Source organism: Ambystoma mexicanum, chromosome 9 (genome assembly GCF_040938575.1).
Source record: "Ambystoma mexicanum isolate Mex_15411 chromosome 9, UKY_AmexF1_1, whole genome shotgun sequence".
NCBI lineage: Eukaryota > Metazoa > Chordata > Amphibia > Caudata > Ambystomatidae > Ambystoma > Ambystoma mexicanum.
This window is the reverse complement of record NC_090931.1, coordinates 1,309,488,048-1,309,504,998: the sequence shown is the minus strand read 5'-3', so window position 1 is coordinate 1,309,504,998 and position 16,951 is coordinate 1,309,488,048. Positions and strand designations below refer to the sequence as shown.

Sequence of the window (16,951 nt, the reverse complement as noted above, 5' to 3'; positions counted from 1 at the left end):
TTATGGTGTAGCCCTCATAGCTGTGTGTCCTGCGTATGCTCTAATCATTTCGCATACATTTGAATAGTGCATTACTGGACTTGAACATATTATGCCCTCCTCTGCGAATGAGATGGTCATATTTAACTGGCATTAGTTCTCGACCCAAAATGTTTACATGGGTCTGTGGTGAATATAATAAAGGCACATTCATTTTACATTCTCCTATAGAGACTGGACGTGCTTTGTGAAGGGAACATGACTTGTAGCTCCTGTGAAACTCTGAGTATTTATGGCATTGCCGGACAAGGAAAACTTGCCTTCACGTATGCACAAACGTGTTGTGCCCGTCTCAACTAATAAGGAATATTCTTTATCCCCTATAAAAACATCCACCCTAGGTTTCCGGTGAGGGTACGGTGTCACCAATAGGCTAGAACACATCAAGGCTCTCACTGAGCTATCCTAGTCCATATATAGTTTTGCCCACCTGTGATAGAGAACCTGTAGCAGCGGACAGGTTATCGAGAAATGATAAAGAACAAAACGGTACAAAGGGGCAGACCTCACACATCACAGCAGGCGAAATGATTGATACAGTAACGACACGGACTACAACTCCCAGAAGGCCTCAACAGATGCATTTTTTAAATAAAAGCCAACAACGGGGAAAAGAAAACAGGGAAAGAAGGAGGGAATCCACATTTCCATATATGAATAGACTCTCCCAGTTAAGGGTGAAAACTAACGCTGATTCAAAGTGTGTGAAGCAGGAAGGAGGGGAATTAGCATCGGCTGTACTACGCCCAGAGGCAGCACCTGTGATTAATTGCTGGGGAGGAGGAGGAGTGGCCCAAGGGTTTAAAGCTGCACTAAACACCTCAACGTGTGTCTCATTTTGCAGGAGTGGAAGGCGACGGCCGGCGTGGATTCCGAGTGGGAAGAGACCAGCTCACAACACCGGTGGGTTTATTAGAGGAAGAAGGGCCCTTATCGAGACGGCAGGCAACACTATGCACAGAGCAGAGCACAGTCAACACGAGAGGGACTGCTTATAATGTGATAAAAAAATACGGGAGTTTGAGTTTTTCCTTTCACTTCAAGGACGGCAAGAAGACTGGAGGAACTTTATATGACGGAACTCTAACGGGGTGCTCAGTCGAGTGTGTGAAGGAAACCGCTCAGCACGGCACGAACAAAGTTTTTCTTAGAGGTAAACCTGAACTTATGATTACGGTCACGTTTTAAAAAGAGACTCTGAGAAGCCTGGTTGGCACTGTTCATTTCGAATTGAGATTTTTTGCATAACCTCCCCTTTTCAACTTGAAGTAATATCAAGAAATAAATATCATTTGCCAAAATCCTCTGGTGTCTCCGGCTGACTACTTAACACCACCTTGTGCTGAGGGATTTCCTCCATTCCCAGTCCAGTGGTGCTTCCCATTCCAGGGTTCATAGCCTATCCTGGTACTCACTGTCTTTGACAGTTGCATCAGTGACTGTTGGGATTGTCCTTGTTGAAAACTCACCATATTCTGAGGTTGCAAGCCTTGTTGCACTCTGGCGCTTGCTGCATCGTGTGATTTTGTGCAACTGCCTTTTTGTGCGAAGGCGAGTGGATTTGCCACGCCTGTTTCTTTGGCCGTTTTGCATCACGCCTTGATTTCTGCATGTGCGAGCTAAGTGCCCTGTCATGCCACACAGCCAACATGGCGGTGGTCTGATAATTTGCCCGTTTGACATATCTTGATTGCCATTTTCCATATTTTGAAAACCTCCTTGATTAGTCTGCCATCCTTTTCCCCTAAATCTTCTTCCCCTGGGGTAAAACCCTGTATTGCCCTGATTATTCTGTTGTGGATTATTGACCTGTTGCATGCTCGATTCAACTGTGCTAGTTATCATGGCTCCCTCGAGCATATTTTGACAATTTCTTCTGCACCAGTATGGCCTCTTCACCCTTTCATGCAACTTCCTTTTTGCAATTCTTTTCTTGCAGTAGCCTGCAATAGTGTGCGGTGGTCAGCTGTATTTCTGACCATGGTTTAGCCTCGATTCCTACCAATTTCTTGAGCTGTTTCCCTACCGGCTCTGGCAGCCCTTGTCACAATATATGGTAGAACACAGGTATAGATTTCCACCAAGATTCATGAGTCTCGAGTACCCATGCGTCTTGAAAATTCTGTTTGTAAATCAACGGATCCTCGGACTCCTTCATTTTTCATGTCATTAGAACTCCCGTATCGGAAGTGTCTGGATAAAGCACTCGTAGTGCTTTCCATACCGCGGCTCGGCAATTGTTAAATGGAGCTCCGTCATGCACAGTATTAATTGTGGTCACACCAGGGTAGCCTGCCTGTGCCTACACGTCGTCTGCTCTCTCACCAAGTATGGCGTTTAAAAGACACTTGATATCCCCAATAGCTAACGTTTTCCCTCCTGTCATTTTTTCTAACTCGTGCATCAATTTTCCGGCTCCCGATGTCAACATTGGAAGCTTGTTTTTCAAATTTTCTCGATCCATGTGTGGACATGGAATATATTGTGGTCTTGCTCCCCCTTTCTCGAGTAACGGAAATTGGGATGTATAGCTCTCTCTCTCTCACTCTTCTCTCATTGTTCTCCTGTCTATTGCAGGGGTAATATTCCCACATCGCCGCCTACATGGCAATGTCCTAAGCCAGCTCACATAGGGCGGTGGAGACACCCCCCTCTGACCGTGAGATACTTCTTCATATTGGTCTGACTGTGTGGCTAACTCTGATGCCTGCAGCGCCGACTCACTAGTGTCTGACCATCTTATCCCTTTTCCCCTTGGGAATCATCTTTCACACCTTCTCTCTTCCTCCTTTTCATCGCACTCCTCCCTTTCTGTGTCACACATTGTCTGTCCCCAATTCGTGCAACTTCTTGCGTCTTCTTTGTTCCTACTTATCTCTACTCTATCCAGGGATAGTTCTCTATTCCCACTACTTCAGGAGATGCCCTCAGTGTCGTAAAGCTAAGTGGTCTCTAGGCGCTTGTCTTCTCCCTCCCCATGGGGTATTTGTTTTAACCCCATTTTGTCATATATTCTATTGATCGTTTCTCCAATGCTTCGAAGTCATCTTCAATATTTGCCCTAGACATGCCTGGTACTGAATCGTACTCAGGAAAGAATTCTTCAATGTCTTCCCAATTTACTACTGGCTCAGGTTTCTTAACCTCTCTCTCCAGATATTCAAGATCCTGTGTTCTCTATCTCCGCTTGCGTTCTACTTCGTCATCGAATCCTCTGCGCTTCCTCGCCTCTTCTCTGACCCCATCTTCTTCCTTCTTCCTTTTTCTTCTTGTTTCTACATTCATCTGCCCTTTGTATTTCCTCATCCCTTCGTCTCTTTATTCTTTTTTCTCGTATTCTTTGCTCTTGCTCTAACCTTTGCTGCTTCTGTCTGTCTTGATCATTGGCTGCTCTCTGTTTACAATCAAGCTGTCTTTCTTGCTCTTCACGATATAACTGTTCTCGTCGTTGCCTATCTTTTTTTCCTTATTCTTTCGTCTCTCAACTCTTTCCCTTTCTCCTTTCTCTGTACTTTGTCTAGCCTCTCCTTTTGTTTCGCATCATCAATGCCTTTGCCATCGAGTTTCAATTAAATCTGCCCTCCCATCCATTTGTTTTTGGAATGCTATCTCATCAGTTCTATCTTTCCTTCCTTTCCATCTTTTACCTTCTCTCTCCTTGTTGAGAGATGCACTTGTCTGTGTCTGGTCCCTTCTTTCGACATCGCATCTCTCCTTGTCCCTTGGGACTGTGGAGGTGATATCCTTATCTTTACCTTGATTTTCGTCACTACTTTGTATAGGTGACTTATATGCCGGGTTGCTATACCCTGTAGCTGCTTTTAAGTTCTCTCAGTGGGTATAACTCCTCGTCTTTATTTTCTTAAATCTTCGTTTCAGATGGGGCGGGTGGCATGGTAGGCGTCTCACCACCCTCTGTGCATACATTAAGTATCCAATCTATTGGCGGCTCCTCTCCCTTCTCTTGTTCATACATTTTCCAAAGCTCTAGAACAGCTAGGTGTTTAACTTTTTGCCCGTGTATGTGGCGTGCAAATATGTTGCTGTGTGTTGCAAAACAGCTTTAGATAAGGACCCGCCCTTTGGCCACGGCATAAACATTTTGTGGGCGGTTCTTTTAATCCACTCTCTACTGTATTTTTTTCAGCTAAGGTGCATGTTTCGGCAACTGTTTGCATAGGGGTGCTTGTGGAGTTATGTCCTCCATGCTTAAATCTGTTCCCTTTCCCCTTATATGACGCTTGTCAAAGCTTCACGTGACTTAAACAATTCCAACAGTATGAGCGAGCATCAATCACTGCAAGCTCCAATCCCGATTTTTTCACAAAATGTTATATCTTCTATTTTACTCAAAAAACATCAGGTTGTCTTGTATAACCTGCCAAATATCCAATCACACAGTTTTTATGCTAGTTCCTTGAGGGAACATTGTCGTCCTATGGCGTCACAACAAACACATAAGACAGACGTTAATAGACTAGACGAACTCCAGCTGGTCACATGTATCCCTGCCTCTAAATTTACCCCAACATGGAATTTAAACTAATCCCTTTCGCTGCTCCGTTAATCGCTGTGGTAGTCTATTCGTTACCCTTTATTTGGGACTCTGGATACAAGTTTCTTCTAGCCGCTATACTGGCGTAGGAATAAGGCGAATCCTCTCTCTTCTCGGGTGTCCTCCCCGGTAACCTCTCTACTCGGGTGTCCTCCCCGGTATCTTTCCTCTATCTACTTATTTGTTTTCCCGCCTCCCTCTGTTACCTTTTCCCTTTATTGTTCTAAAGCATGCACTTTTGCCAAAACGCTTAGTCTTTTTCACTCACCGTTCGTATGTTTCCTCTCTGGTCCCTCGGGATCACCGCCTTCGTCACCATCTTCTCCGGCTTTTCTCCCGCTCAGCTGCCCGTAGGAGTGGGAAGGGGCTATATGGGGAACACGGGTCCCTTCAGACCTCGTTTTGCAGATTTTATTTTTACTCTACCACTGTCTACGGGGAGCTTCACAGTCTACTCAGCCGAATGGCAAAGGACTCGTGATATTGCTGAGGACCTAGAGTTACTTCATGTCAACGGTCAATGGGTGTCTTGTTCTAATCGATAACTATCAGTCTCTGCTACCAAGTGTACTCTGAGACCCCCGACCGGGCCATAGAGTCGGAGTTTGCTCAGAAGCACTTTAAGACAAGATAGCAGCACCCGTGAGATGGATGGGGGTGCAGATTTATTACTCCAACACCAATCAGTAAGGACAACTGAAACCGTTTGGCAAAGGGAGTCCGTTTAATGACAAGTACAAAAAACAGGGAGTTATGGATATCGGCAGTGATGCGATCTTCCTTCTCGCTTCAACTCCAACGAACTTCATACAAGTTGTAACATTTATACTCAAAACTCCTCATCATTGACGTGTAACACTCAAAAGTTAACATGAAATTCTATTGGTTAGGAAAAGCTAACTTTATTATAGGTACTATATCTGTATATGGTAACTTAGTGAGGGGATTGGGTATACACTGTCAGGTGGGTGTCTAAGCCCTTCCTTCAAAATGACTACTGTAAACGTCACTAAAGGTACGACGTCTGATTGGTTCTACTAACTATACAACCCTAGATTATTTGGCCCATTGTGATTGGGTTGGCACCAACCCCATGCATACTTTCTCCTATGCTTAGCATGCAGAATGCTCGGCCAGGTGTGGGTGCTCCTTAGTTACCAGGCCTTCCTCCGAATATGGTTACAATCAATCATCACTTTAGTAGCCATGTGTCAATTATTTCACTGTGGTTGGCCTCGAGACTGCATCTTCTGTCTGGAAAAGCTTCTGATATCTCTGCCTGGTCAGGTGCCAAGCGTAGGTGTGAGCCCTCGCTTCTTCTTGCTCGGCTGGTCACGTGACTCCAACACAGTGAATTTGTCTCTTTTCCCTAAATTTGTGTATTTGATTTTCGTTTCACCCGCCACCTGCCTTCGTCTTCTTATCTCGACCTTTCAGAGGCAGGATATTCTGTTCTTAGTTTCAATTAGATGTAGCTACTGTTCGACCTCTTCTATTGGTATGACCTTGGCTTTCCTGGCACCAGTTGCCTCTGCTGAGTTTCGTTTCAGTCGTCTCTTCTCGTTTTGCTAAATATGAATCTTTTCTCGTTTGGCCGTTAGTAACCTGGGTTGATTCTGCTTCTTGTGCAAAGTAGAAATATACTTATGATAATGTGCTTTATTTGAGGTAAATTATGTATAATGGCGCTTGCCGCACTATTCTTCTACTAAGCATAGCAAGCCGCACTGTTTTCTTAGCTTTCTTGCGGTTCCAAGCATATTTACAGGTGTAAACTGGTCGACTATCTTCATTTTGCTTACAGCTTGATTTTCTTATATTTGGACATCGTTCTTTTACTTTAAGTTCACGATATCCTTACTAATTGCGTTTCGTCTCTTTGCGTCATTCTCGGGACGCCATTTCTTCTATATGTGAGTCTGTCCGGGCCCTCGTGACGTCACCATTCGTCTTTCATTAAGACCTTTTTGGTTTCTTCGAAACTGTACTTGGACAATCTTCATTTAGTTTCATTTGTTGATGGGGTTTTCTTAATGGATAACTTACTGTCCATGGTTTTCTGGATATCGGCACTTCAATAGGTGCTGTTCTTGTAATAGGCACTGGGCAGAGTCCCACTGCAGCTCTCTGCTGGTTTATTTGCGCGTCATACGTCACATATCTCGGTGTGAACGCTCCTGGTACTTAAAAATGGGCGACTGGAGAGCAGGTTTTATTTGGGACCTCCTCTACACCATTCCACTGGCTCCTCACCATACAGTATGGCCTGCAGTCCCTAGACTGTCTACTCCATCCCCAGTGCCGCCTGCATATAGGTGTTTGTCGCAGGACATTTTATCCTCTTATTCAGACCCTTGCAGCAGAGCTACAACATTGGCTACCCCCGCCAGCCTCTTAAGGTACCCCTAGTGGGATTCCTTAGGGGATTTCCGAGGAAGGGTTACTTCAGTGTCGACATCCCAGGCCAGCACCACAGTAATTTTTGCGCCTAGTGGTTGCTTTTGCAGAAACGAATGCTAGTCTGGATACGGAACACATCCCAAGGTACCCATACGACTGATGAGTATGATGACTTGGTGCCGGCAGATGGAGAAAATCCTGATACTGATCTACCCTCCACAAGTTTACCTCAGGATGAAATAGGTTCCTTTCATGGTCTTTTGATGCAAGCTCTGAAGCTCTTCAACCTCGTCCCGGAAAAGCCGAAGAAGGAGAATACATTTCCTGAGATTGCTCCCAATTATCTTCGCTCCCAGCCATACCCATACTAAGTGGTGTCAGCTACAGCCAGAAAGAGATCAGCTACACCAGCCTCTTAATCTTTGGTTCCCTCAAACAAAGATAGAAAGCAGCTGGATGCTGTTGGAAAGAGGAGAATTACCACAGCAGCTAGCACTATCAAAGCTGCAAATTCCTTAGCATTATGAGAATTGTGGTTTAAGACGGGGCTGCTTTTACACTTCTCGCCTAACGACAAGAGACAGGAGACTATGACTTTGCATGGTCCAAGGCCATCTCACCCTCATGCAGCAATCACCGTAGCACTGGATGTGGCGGACAAAGGTTTCCGCCAGATGGGAAACTGGGATGTCCTATGGCATCAGGGGTGGTTGAAAGCCACCAATTTCCAACCCGACATGCAGTTCGACACTTCAAGCAATGAAGACAGACAAGGCACGCTCACTAGGCCGTTCTCAGAGGAAGCCCTTTCTTGGAAAGGGAGAATCTCCAGGGCCTCTGGGGAATATCAGCAGCTGTCCTATCTATACCCTTCTTGTTCCACCTCCCAGAAGGCCTGAGTAAGGTCAGAAGCGTACAAGAGCACTCAGAGGTGACACAGATCCCCCATCCCCCCACAAGCTCCAAAGGAGGCCTGACCATGATTAGGGCCCGGGTGCTCGCTTCAGCACCTCAGTGGGAGGCCGGTTGTCTCAATTTGTCAACTGGTAGAGAAACATCACCACCGACAAGTGGCTGCTCGGCATCGTGCAAAGAGGGCACAGTCTTGAATATCTGGCCAAACACCATTTCATTCTGTCCATAAACAAAAGGGAACTACATCTGCCCCTTGCCCTACAGGAGGTTCAGTCCCTACTAAAAAAAGGAGCTATAGAATCTGTTCTGGTGCACCCCATGGGCTCCGGAGTGTACTCCAGGTACTTTCTATTCAGAAACAAGTCTTTTGAGTGGAGACCTAGTCTAGATCTCGGGAAGCTCATCACATGCGTTCGATCACAACAATTCTGTATGGTCACTCTGCACCAGTTTCTCGAGCAAATAGAGCAAGGGGATTTTCTCGCATCTCTAGATCTGGAAGATGAATACTTCCACATACGCATCCATCGGAAGCACAGACGGTTCCTTCACTTCATAGTGTAGGGGGAGCACTACCAATTCAAGGCTCTACCCTTCGGACTAAAGTCTGCTTCAAAGGTGTGGGCGCTTGCCAAGTGCCACGCTCCAGTGGCCGCCCATCTGTGTCACACACTTATAGGCGTCTACCCTTATCTGGATGACTGGTTGATCCGATTGCAGTCTCACCAGAGGCCACCATTGAATGTCTAATGTCTCTAGGTTTCTCCATAAAGTTTCCCAAGTCCTGTCTATCGCTGTCTCCCAACGCGCTCTTCCTGGGTTTTCAGCTGGACACCTTGTAGTGCCTTGCTACACCATCAGAGGACTGAATAAAAGCCATGACCTGCAAGAGTCAACAGATGTCTTCTCCCCGGGTAACAACAGTTCCATAGATCAAGTCTCTTCTAGGGATGATGTTGTCCTCTTGCATCTGTATGGTTCCTCGTTGCAGGCTGCACATGTGCGACTCCAACAGCTCCTAGATGCCAGATGGAAGCAAGTGTCGGGCTCTTGGAGCGACAAGATCTCATTCAACCCACATTTGTGACGATCACTGCAGTGGTGGAACCATCGGCACCACCTAACACAGGGTGCCCCCTTTCACTCTCTAGCTCATCAAGCCACTGTCACAACCAGCGCATCCCTGGAGGGGTGGGGCGCACACAGGAAAAATCCATGCCAGAAGTCTCTGGTTACCGGAAGATGAGATACTTCACATCAGTGTGTAAGAGCTCCAGGTGTTGTTCTGGGATCTTTAGTCTCTTCAACCTCAGCTACAGGCAAAGGTGGTCCACATCTTTCCATACAACACGACAACCATGTTCTACGTCAGGAAGCAAGGGGGTGGGGGCGCTCACCCATCCTCTCCAAGGAAGCTCAATTTCTGTGGCACTGGCCCATAACTCGGGGGATGTTCCTCATTTCACTTCACCTGGTTGAGATCCACAACACCATTGCCGATTCCTTCAGCAGGGAGCTGCAATCCTGCCATGAGTGGGAGCTCCATCAGCATCAAGTTCGACCACTGTTCTCAAGATAGGGTCCACCTCATATCGATTTGTTAGCCACAGTGACCAACTCCAAGTGCAGCCAGTTTGCCAGCAGGTTTCCTCAAACGAGGAGTCTAGTGGATGCATCTCCATCCCATGGGAGTGGCTGTTCCTTTATGCATTCCCTCCAATGCCTCTTATTCTACGAGTACTCTATGCACTCAAACAGAGCCAGTACAGGATGATTCCAATTGCCCTGGCATGGCCACTTCAAATCTAATACCCCGACATGCTGCATCTGTCAGTGGCACCGTCCATCAAGTTTCCTTCTCCTCCAGGCCTACTATCCAGGGAAGGAGGAGCCGTCCTCATTGTTCCTGAAATTGAGGGACTGGCTCTGCAGCCTTAGAATTTGGACACTTCCAGTTACCCTTGGAGTGCTGTGAGATTCTGGCCAAGGCACTTATACTCTTTTCTGCTACGAACATAAGTGGAAGAGGTGTTCCATATGGTTTCAATCTCAACGACTCAACCCTCTCTGGATCAAGGTTAACCAGATCCTGCTGTATCTTCTATCTTTGACAAAAGCGGGCCTAGCACACGCTTCGATAAAGGTTTACCTGGCTGATATCTCCCATTACACTCAAACAACTGGCAAGCCTTCTCTTTGGTCGCATAGGCTTGTTAGAGTTCCTCAAAGGCCTTTTCAGGACTTTTCTGCCTGTTAAAGTGCTTGCTTCAGCTTGGGAACTCAATATGGTTCTCTCCAGGTTAATGGGCCCTCCTTGTGAGCCTCAATACTGGACTCCTTGGACACTTCTCTTGTGGAAGACTGCGTTCTTGTTACTATTACATCTGCCAGATGCATTGGGGAGTTGCAGCCTCTCTTACAAACCACTATATTTGACTTTTCACCACTGCAGGGTGTCGCTGTGCACCCACCCTTCTTTCATGCCAAAGGTCCTATGGGAATTTCATTTCAATGAGCCCATACACTTGCCAGTTTTCTTTGGCTCCTCCTACCTTTTCTGCAGAGAGGGTTTTGCATTCCCTAGACGTTGCCTGTGTATTGAAGTTTTATGTTGCATGCACAAATGACTTTCACAAGACTTCGCAATTGTTTGTGGCTTTTGGGCTTGTCGATAAAGGGAAGGCTCTGTCGAAGGCTTCCATCTCCAAGTGGCTATCAGGCTGCATCTCGGATTGTCTTGTTTGTGAACAGACATCTGCCAAGCAGGCTTAGGGCACATTCCACCAAGGTGTGGCTGGCACAAGGTAGTTCCTGTCTGGTGTTCCCCTTGCTTGACATCTGCAGGGCTGCTATACATGGTGGTCTGTTCACACCTTCATGAGGTTCTACTGCCTCAACATGGATTCCAGGGAGGAGTCTTGTGTTGGCCAGACGGTGCTATGTAACCTTTTTGCTTGTGGTTAAGTGTTCCAGCAGTGAGTTTACATTGCTTCTGTTGATCTGTATCACCTCCCATGGTTGTGTTTGTACTGATGTATAATCGTATTCATAAGCATGTGAATCCATGTAAGATCCAATGCTGGATAAGGAAGAAGTTACTTACCTGTAATGCCTGTTCTCCAGCATGGGTATCTTACATGGATTCACATGCGACCCTCCCTCCTGCCTCTCTATGGCTCGTCAGTGGTTCCTATTGCCACGGGTTGCATGCGCTCTTAAATCTGAAGATGGCCACCAGGGGTGGAGCTAAGGAGGATGAGCGTCATTGGTTGGGGTAGTATAACACAAAGTGACAGCAATGGACTATATAAGTGACAAGCAGTTTTTTTAGGCTTTAAAGCTTAACTGCTTTAATCTTACTGAGGATTCCCAGCCTGACGGGGAATATTCATAAGCATGTAAATCCATGTAAGATTCCAATTCTGGTATTATAACTTGTTCCTTATATGGTGGGACAGACCTCCAAGACATCTGTTCTGGGCACAATTATTTTATTACAATTTGCATCAAAGTTGCCAGGGAGGAGACAGTCCTTGCAACAGTCGGGTAACGTAGCTGTTGCTATCTGTGTGATCAGCATGTCGAATCCCAGCACACGCAACTTGGCCTTTCATCCCTCCTAGGATGATAACTGAGTACCAACTTCAGTTCGGCGATACATGTATGTAAATATGCTCCATGTACTGCTCTTGGCTTATTTCCTGGTTCTTTCTATGTGGTATTTCTTCTGCTCTAGTCTGACTAGGTCCTGAGTTACTGCCAAAAATGGCGACACTGTCTGCCGGTTAGGAGGGCATGTGTAGGTGTACAGCTTTGTCTATGATGCAGCCAGCTTTGAAGGTGATGTGTGCTTGTAGGGGTAGCCAGTGGCATTTTGATGTGAGGGCGTTGTGTTAGTGGAGACCTTTGAAGTGGGCAGTGCTGTAGAGAAGTGTTTTCATAGGTGCTAGCATGGTGGGTAAGCTTTTGAGAGGGGAGCTTTCCTGGTCCAGGTAAAATAGGACTAGGTTCTGTGCAGTGGATCTGAATCTGGTGTCTAGTAGGAAGGGCTTCATTTTGCACAGGGGAGATACTTGACACAATTGTTTGATTTTTCTTAGTGTATTTTGAAGTAAAATAGGCAGTCTATATGGAATTGTATTTGCCAAGTATAGTGAAAGCCACATTCCTAATGATGACACTGCTCTTTAATATAGCAAGTAAAGTACATTTCAGCAGCTGTTAAATACATTCCAAACAAATCCTACTTTCTTTGCCTGGTAATGCATGCAGTATGCAAAGACGATTTGTTTTTCAACAGAGGAGTTGGCAAGACTGTGCTGTGCTCTAGCTCCCCTTTGTTATTTAAGTCTGCTGTGCTAGCTTTGTTCACTGTGTGGTTGGTCGGCAGCACACTGGTAAGGGACAAAGCGTACAAAAGGCATTCCGGTGAGTACCCTGTACTTTTCTGTAAGAACCTGAAATCAGTTTCTTTCCACATGCACTAACTTCTGCAACTTCAGTCATTATTCTGCACTCAGTTTGTAATTTGTACAATTTCGTTTACTTACCTTTGTTTTATAAATCTTTAGCAGTTATAAGATACATTTAGTATCATTTTGAGTTGTAACCTTCTTCCAAAAAGTTGACTTGTTGACTTTGTCTTTGCAGATTGAAGAGGACAATGACTTCAGTTACACTATTGCATTCTTCCTTGGAACAGCAGCTTGCTTATATCAGGTTGGTTCTCGATGGGCATATGGTATATTTGATAGTGATCAACAAGCCATTGGGAATAGCAGTACCAAATGATTCTCCAATGATAAGTTCTCTGTTACAGATAACCACATGTAGAAATGACTCGCACTGTTTGTGGAATACTCATGGATAATCCACTCCTAAAAACAATATCCATATCCAGTGTAGTTCAACTGTATGCAAACAAAATACCATGAACACCATGGTCTTATTGGCTCATGTTTGAGCACTGTTATGTGACCACAGCTACAGTTAAGAGAAATGTGGTATGCTGATCTCCAACTCTTCCCCTATCACTCCAAGAGCTCAGGGTTCCCTTTCTTTAAAACTGTTTATAGTTTTCACAACAACAATACAAAAGTCGTTCATCGATTCAACCCTGCTTCCCTACATTCCATCCCAAGCTCAGGCCCAATTGCTACATACACGTTAATTATATCCAACAGGTAGCAGTGTGCTCCAGCAGTTCAACATTAACAGAGATATATATCCCCCCCCCCTTCTCCCACCCATCTGCAAATAACAAGTCTACAGTCAAATCTCTCTTACTCATTACTGATGATTCCTTAGGGCAATAGTCTTCAAACAGTTTTGGCCTAGGCCCCCCCTGAGCAAAATGTGGTCCCCCTCAACCCCAAAATGCCAAATGGACAGTATGTACAAATGGCTATGAACTATTGTGCGCAGTCACCGCACCCTTCTCCGAGGATAGTCCCTGGGCTCCCCTACATACTCCCATCACAGTTGATGGGCTCCCTCATCCCACTCCTACCCAGTCCCTGGACTCTCCCTACCCTGCTCCCACCACTATCCCAGTGCTCCCGCCCATCTTGCTCCCACTACAGTCCCTGGGCTCCCCCGACCCCGTTCCCAAATCAGTCCGAGGGCCAGTGGGAGCTGGTGAATTTTTTAAAGTGGAGGGGCATAAATATTTCCCACAAAAATGCCATAGCGACCGAGCGCAGCAAGCGAGCCCAAACCAATCAATGGGGGTTTGTGGGGGTTTTTCCACCTGTGAATTCTTTTTAAACAATGAGTTAAAATGTTGCATTTTAGAGCATACTTTAAAAAAAATGGGTAAAAAGCCAAACAATTTGCAATTAGCGCTGGGGGGGTTAAGGGGGAAAGCATGGTATTTTTGACTGGATATCTATGATATATATCCAGTAAATAAAATACCATCCCTGTCCCCTGGGCTCCACAGTGCCTCAGAAGGAGAGCTGATTTTGGCAGGTAGGTAGAGGGATTGTGCAACAAAGGCATTTTTAAAATGCCTTTGTTGTACAGCCCTCCTTCCTCCCTATACCCCCCACACGCCAAAATCAACTCAACGCACCAAAACAAGCACGCACACACACACATTCACACAGCAATCACGCTATCATTCTTATAAGCACCCATTACCATACACCCTCATAACACAAGCATACACCTATTTAAATAAAAAAATAACGTACCTTCTGCAGGGGCCTGCGCATGTGTGCTGAAATGCAGTGCTACAGGTTGCTCTGTCCGTATGTGCGAGGAGGCGCAGGAGCTCCCCCTCACACATACAGACATGCACTGCGCCAGCCAGCATTTCCAATGAGCTATGCACGGCTGGCGAAGCAAAACGCCCCCAGCGTTGCATGGCTCAGTGAGCATGTGCGGCTGGAGAACTGAACTGTCAAAGGGAAACTGTGTGTCCCTTTGACAATTCAGCCAACCCAGGAGCACTCTCTCAGCTGGAAAAAGCAGCTGCGGGAGTGCTCAGTGTTTCACTGGGCTGAATCCTCGACTCCTGCATGATGGGTGAGGGGGCCACTCGGTGGACGCCCCCTCGCCCATTATGGATGAGCTGCCAGACTCGGACTGGCTTATAGGGCAATAGGGCGATGCCCGTACCAAAAATGTAAAAAGCTAGTGTAGGCCAGTCAAAATGGGACACTTTTTTTGGCCAATTGGGGCCGGTTTGATGAGTTACTTCACTATGAGTTTAGTCATTTTGACCATTGTTGCTGAATAAATATTCTTTAAATATCACAATTTGCTTGCATTTTAACAAAACAAAACACCCCCTCGGGTACTATTCGAACAGTCTGGGACTAAAGGAATGAATATCCATTTGCAACTGCAGGCCTCTTTTTAATTGGTGCCTGAGACAGTTTTATGGTCCAGCTCGACCATGTGAGCCACCCCTGCCCATTTCTTTCAATCTAAAATCAAAAGACTTCTGCCTTAGGGTAACAAAATAAGGTATTGTTTATAATGGTCCCAAATATTTTTGAGTCTAGCACATGGATGTACCACTCTGCCATATTCCATTTCATTGCAATAAAGAATATCCTCTTTCCACCGTTCTATAGTAGGGTGTCGTGGCCTACCCCACACCATTGCCAATCTCCTCTTAGCCAGGAGCAGCAGTAGCCCGGCAGTTTCCTCACTCGGCAATCTGTCGGTTGTTACCTAATAGGGCCACCTCTGGGTCAGCTTCGCTCCTCTCCCCTATGATGTCACTCAGCATTACAAACACTCCCTCCCTGAACCCCAGTACCGGTGGACATCTATGTGCAACATGTAGAAAATCTGCTGGTGTCATCGCACAGCGTACACACTCATCTGGGGCATCAGGAAAAAGGACTGCAACAAAGCAGGGATATAGTAAAATTGATGCAGGAATTTAAAGTGGATCATTTTAGATTTAATGTTGAGAGCTATTTTCCTTGTTTGTGCACAACAATAATCCCATACACTATCAGTTATAACCCCTCCCAACAGGCCTCCCTGTACCCTCGAGTGACATGCATTGTACAGTAAAGATTGGACACAAGCTTACTAATGTCAGCCCTCTTTATTATTCCATCCAATATAGGTGCCACCCCGGTTCTTGTGGAAAGGTGGGGCCTAGGCCCTTCAGGGAGTCTCTCAGCCTAAAATACAGGAACAAATCTAAGGGTGTGACAACTCCTCTAGCTCACATCCCCCCTCCACAGTCAAGAACTGTCCCTCTGTGAAGAGGTCCCGAAAGCAGGAGAAACCAGCCACTGCATGCAACGTATAAACTTCTGCCCCGTTGTCAATGTCCAGCCCGGGTCGGAAGTTTTGCATAGTAAATGACATCCCCTTTCTTTTCAATGCGAGCCCAGGACCTGCAGGCAAACTCTGCCATATTCGTCATTCTACCCGGGGGCATCACTATCACCACCCTTAACATGGAGGGCACTGCAAGGGCCCTTTCTATCTTGACCAGGGTTTGCTTTATAGCACTGATAATCCCTTCCAAACATATTGAACCCCTTTCTTATGTTCTGATGGGACTAAACAGTGAGACTCCAAAAAGTGTATGTCTATACCAAGTGCGAGCATTTGCTTTTTGGAGGTTGCCAGGCTGGCCTTTTGGCCCAGGCCTTAGTCATTTTTACTGATTGTTTTTTTCAGCAATATGCCCTTTTACTAGGAGGATAATGATTATGAAGATATGACGGATATGAAGATACGAAGGCGGATAGTGAACTAAAATACCTGCCACATAGCACCATGTTGCACCACCAGGCAACATCTCTGAAGCCTCTGCCATTGATGCAGGGATCTGATGATCCCCACATCATGTTTTTATGCCGGCTTACCCTCTTGTGACTCTGCAAGGGGGCGCTCCCAATAAAAATGTAATGTGACATGTGTATTTCAACATTATGAAGAATTCGACACAAGGCAAACACAATTTCATTAAATTGTTGTCAACCTGGAACTTTCCCATGCCCCACTACCTAAGCCATTCCTTTATTCATTTTTCCACAATGCTTTTTGGACTTGACTAAGGATTTTACAGAATTGTTAGAAAATGGTCTACATAATTTTTCTCACATCATGTAAATACTGCCATATTTATATATTTTGGGAATTTTTGTTTATCTTTTTGCTGTCAAGAAAGAACTTGCTTTTTTTTCCAAACCCATAAAAATCTTGCTATTTGAAATACTAGTTGCATATACTTGCTTTTAAACTGACCTAGATACCTGGCTCCAGATTTTTAGTTTGGGCTATTAAGCCGACACTATTGCATTAGAATACAGATAGGGAGAAATGGCATATAAGGAGGGAGACACAGCTTGTAGGAGGTGTTTGCTTATTTGCACACCCATTGACTGCCCATGGCCATGCTAATCTCTGGCCATTCGCATCTAATTCTTGCGCCTCCCCACACAAAACACCTCCTCATGAGAACTCTTTGAGCTCAATTTAATCAAGTCTTTGAAAGGTAGCCCAATTTACAGGGGTACCCCTTAAATACAGGTAGCCCTAATCACGCTCGAACCAGATTAAAGT

At 45.6% G+C, this 16,951-nt stretch overlaps 1 protein-coding gene across 8 annotated transcripts in view; it reads left to right on the top strand.

Annotated features, from left to right (window-relative positions):
* Positions 1 to 16,951, top strand: part of SEC22A (SEC22 homolog A, vesicle trafficking protein) — a 635,166-nt gene that overhangs the window by 589,956 nt on the left and 28,259 nt on the right. For all 8 annotated transcript variants that reach the window (XM_069616682.1, XM_069616681.1, XM_069616677.1 and 5 more), the window contains one exon: positions 12,560 to 12,628. In XM_069616682.1, coding sequence (XP_069472783.1) covers positions 12,560 to 12,628 — 69 coding nt within the window. The remainder of the gene's footprint in view (positions 1 to 12,559; positions 12,629 to 16,951) is intronic.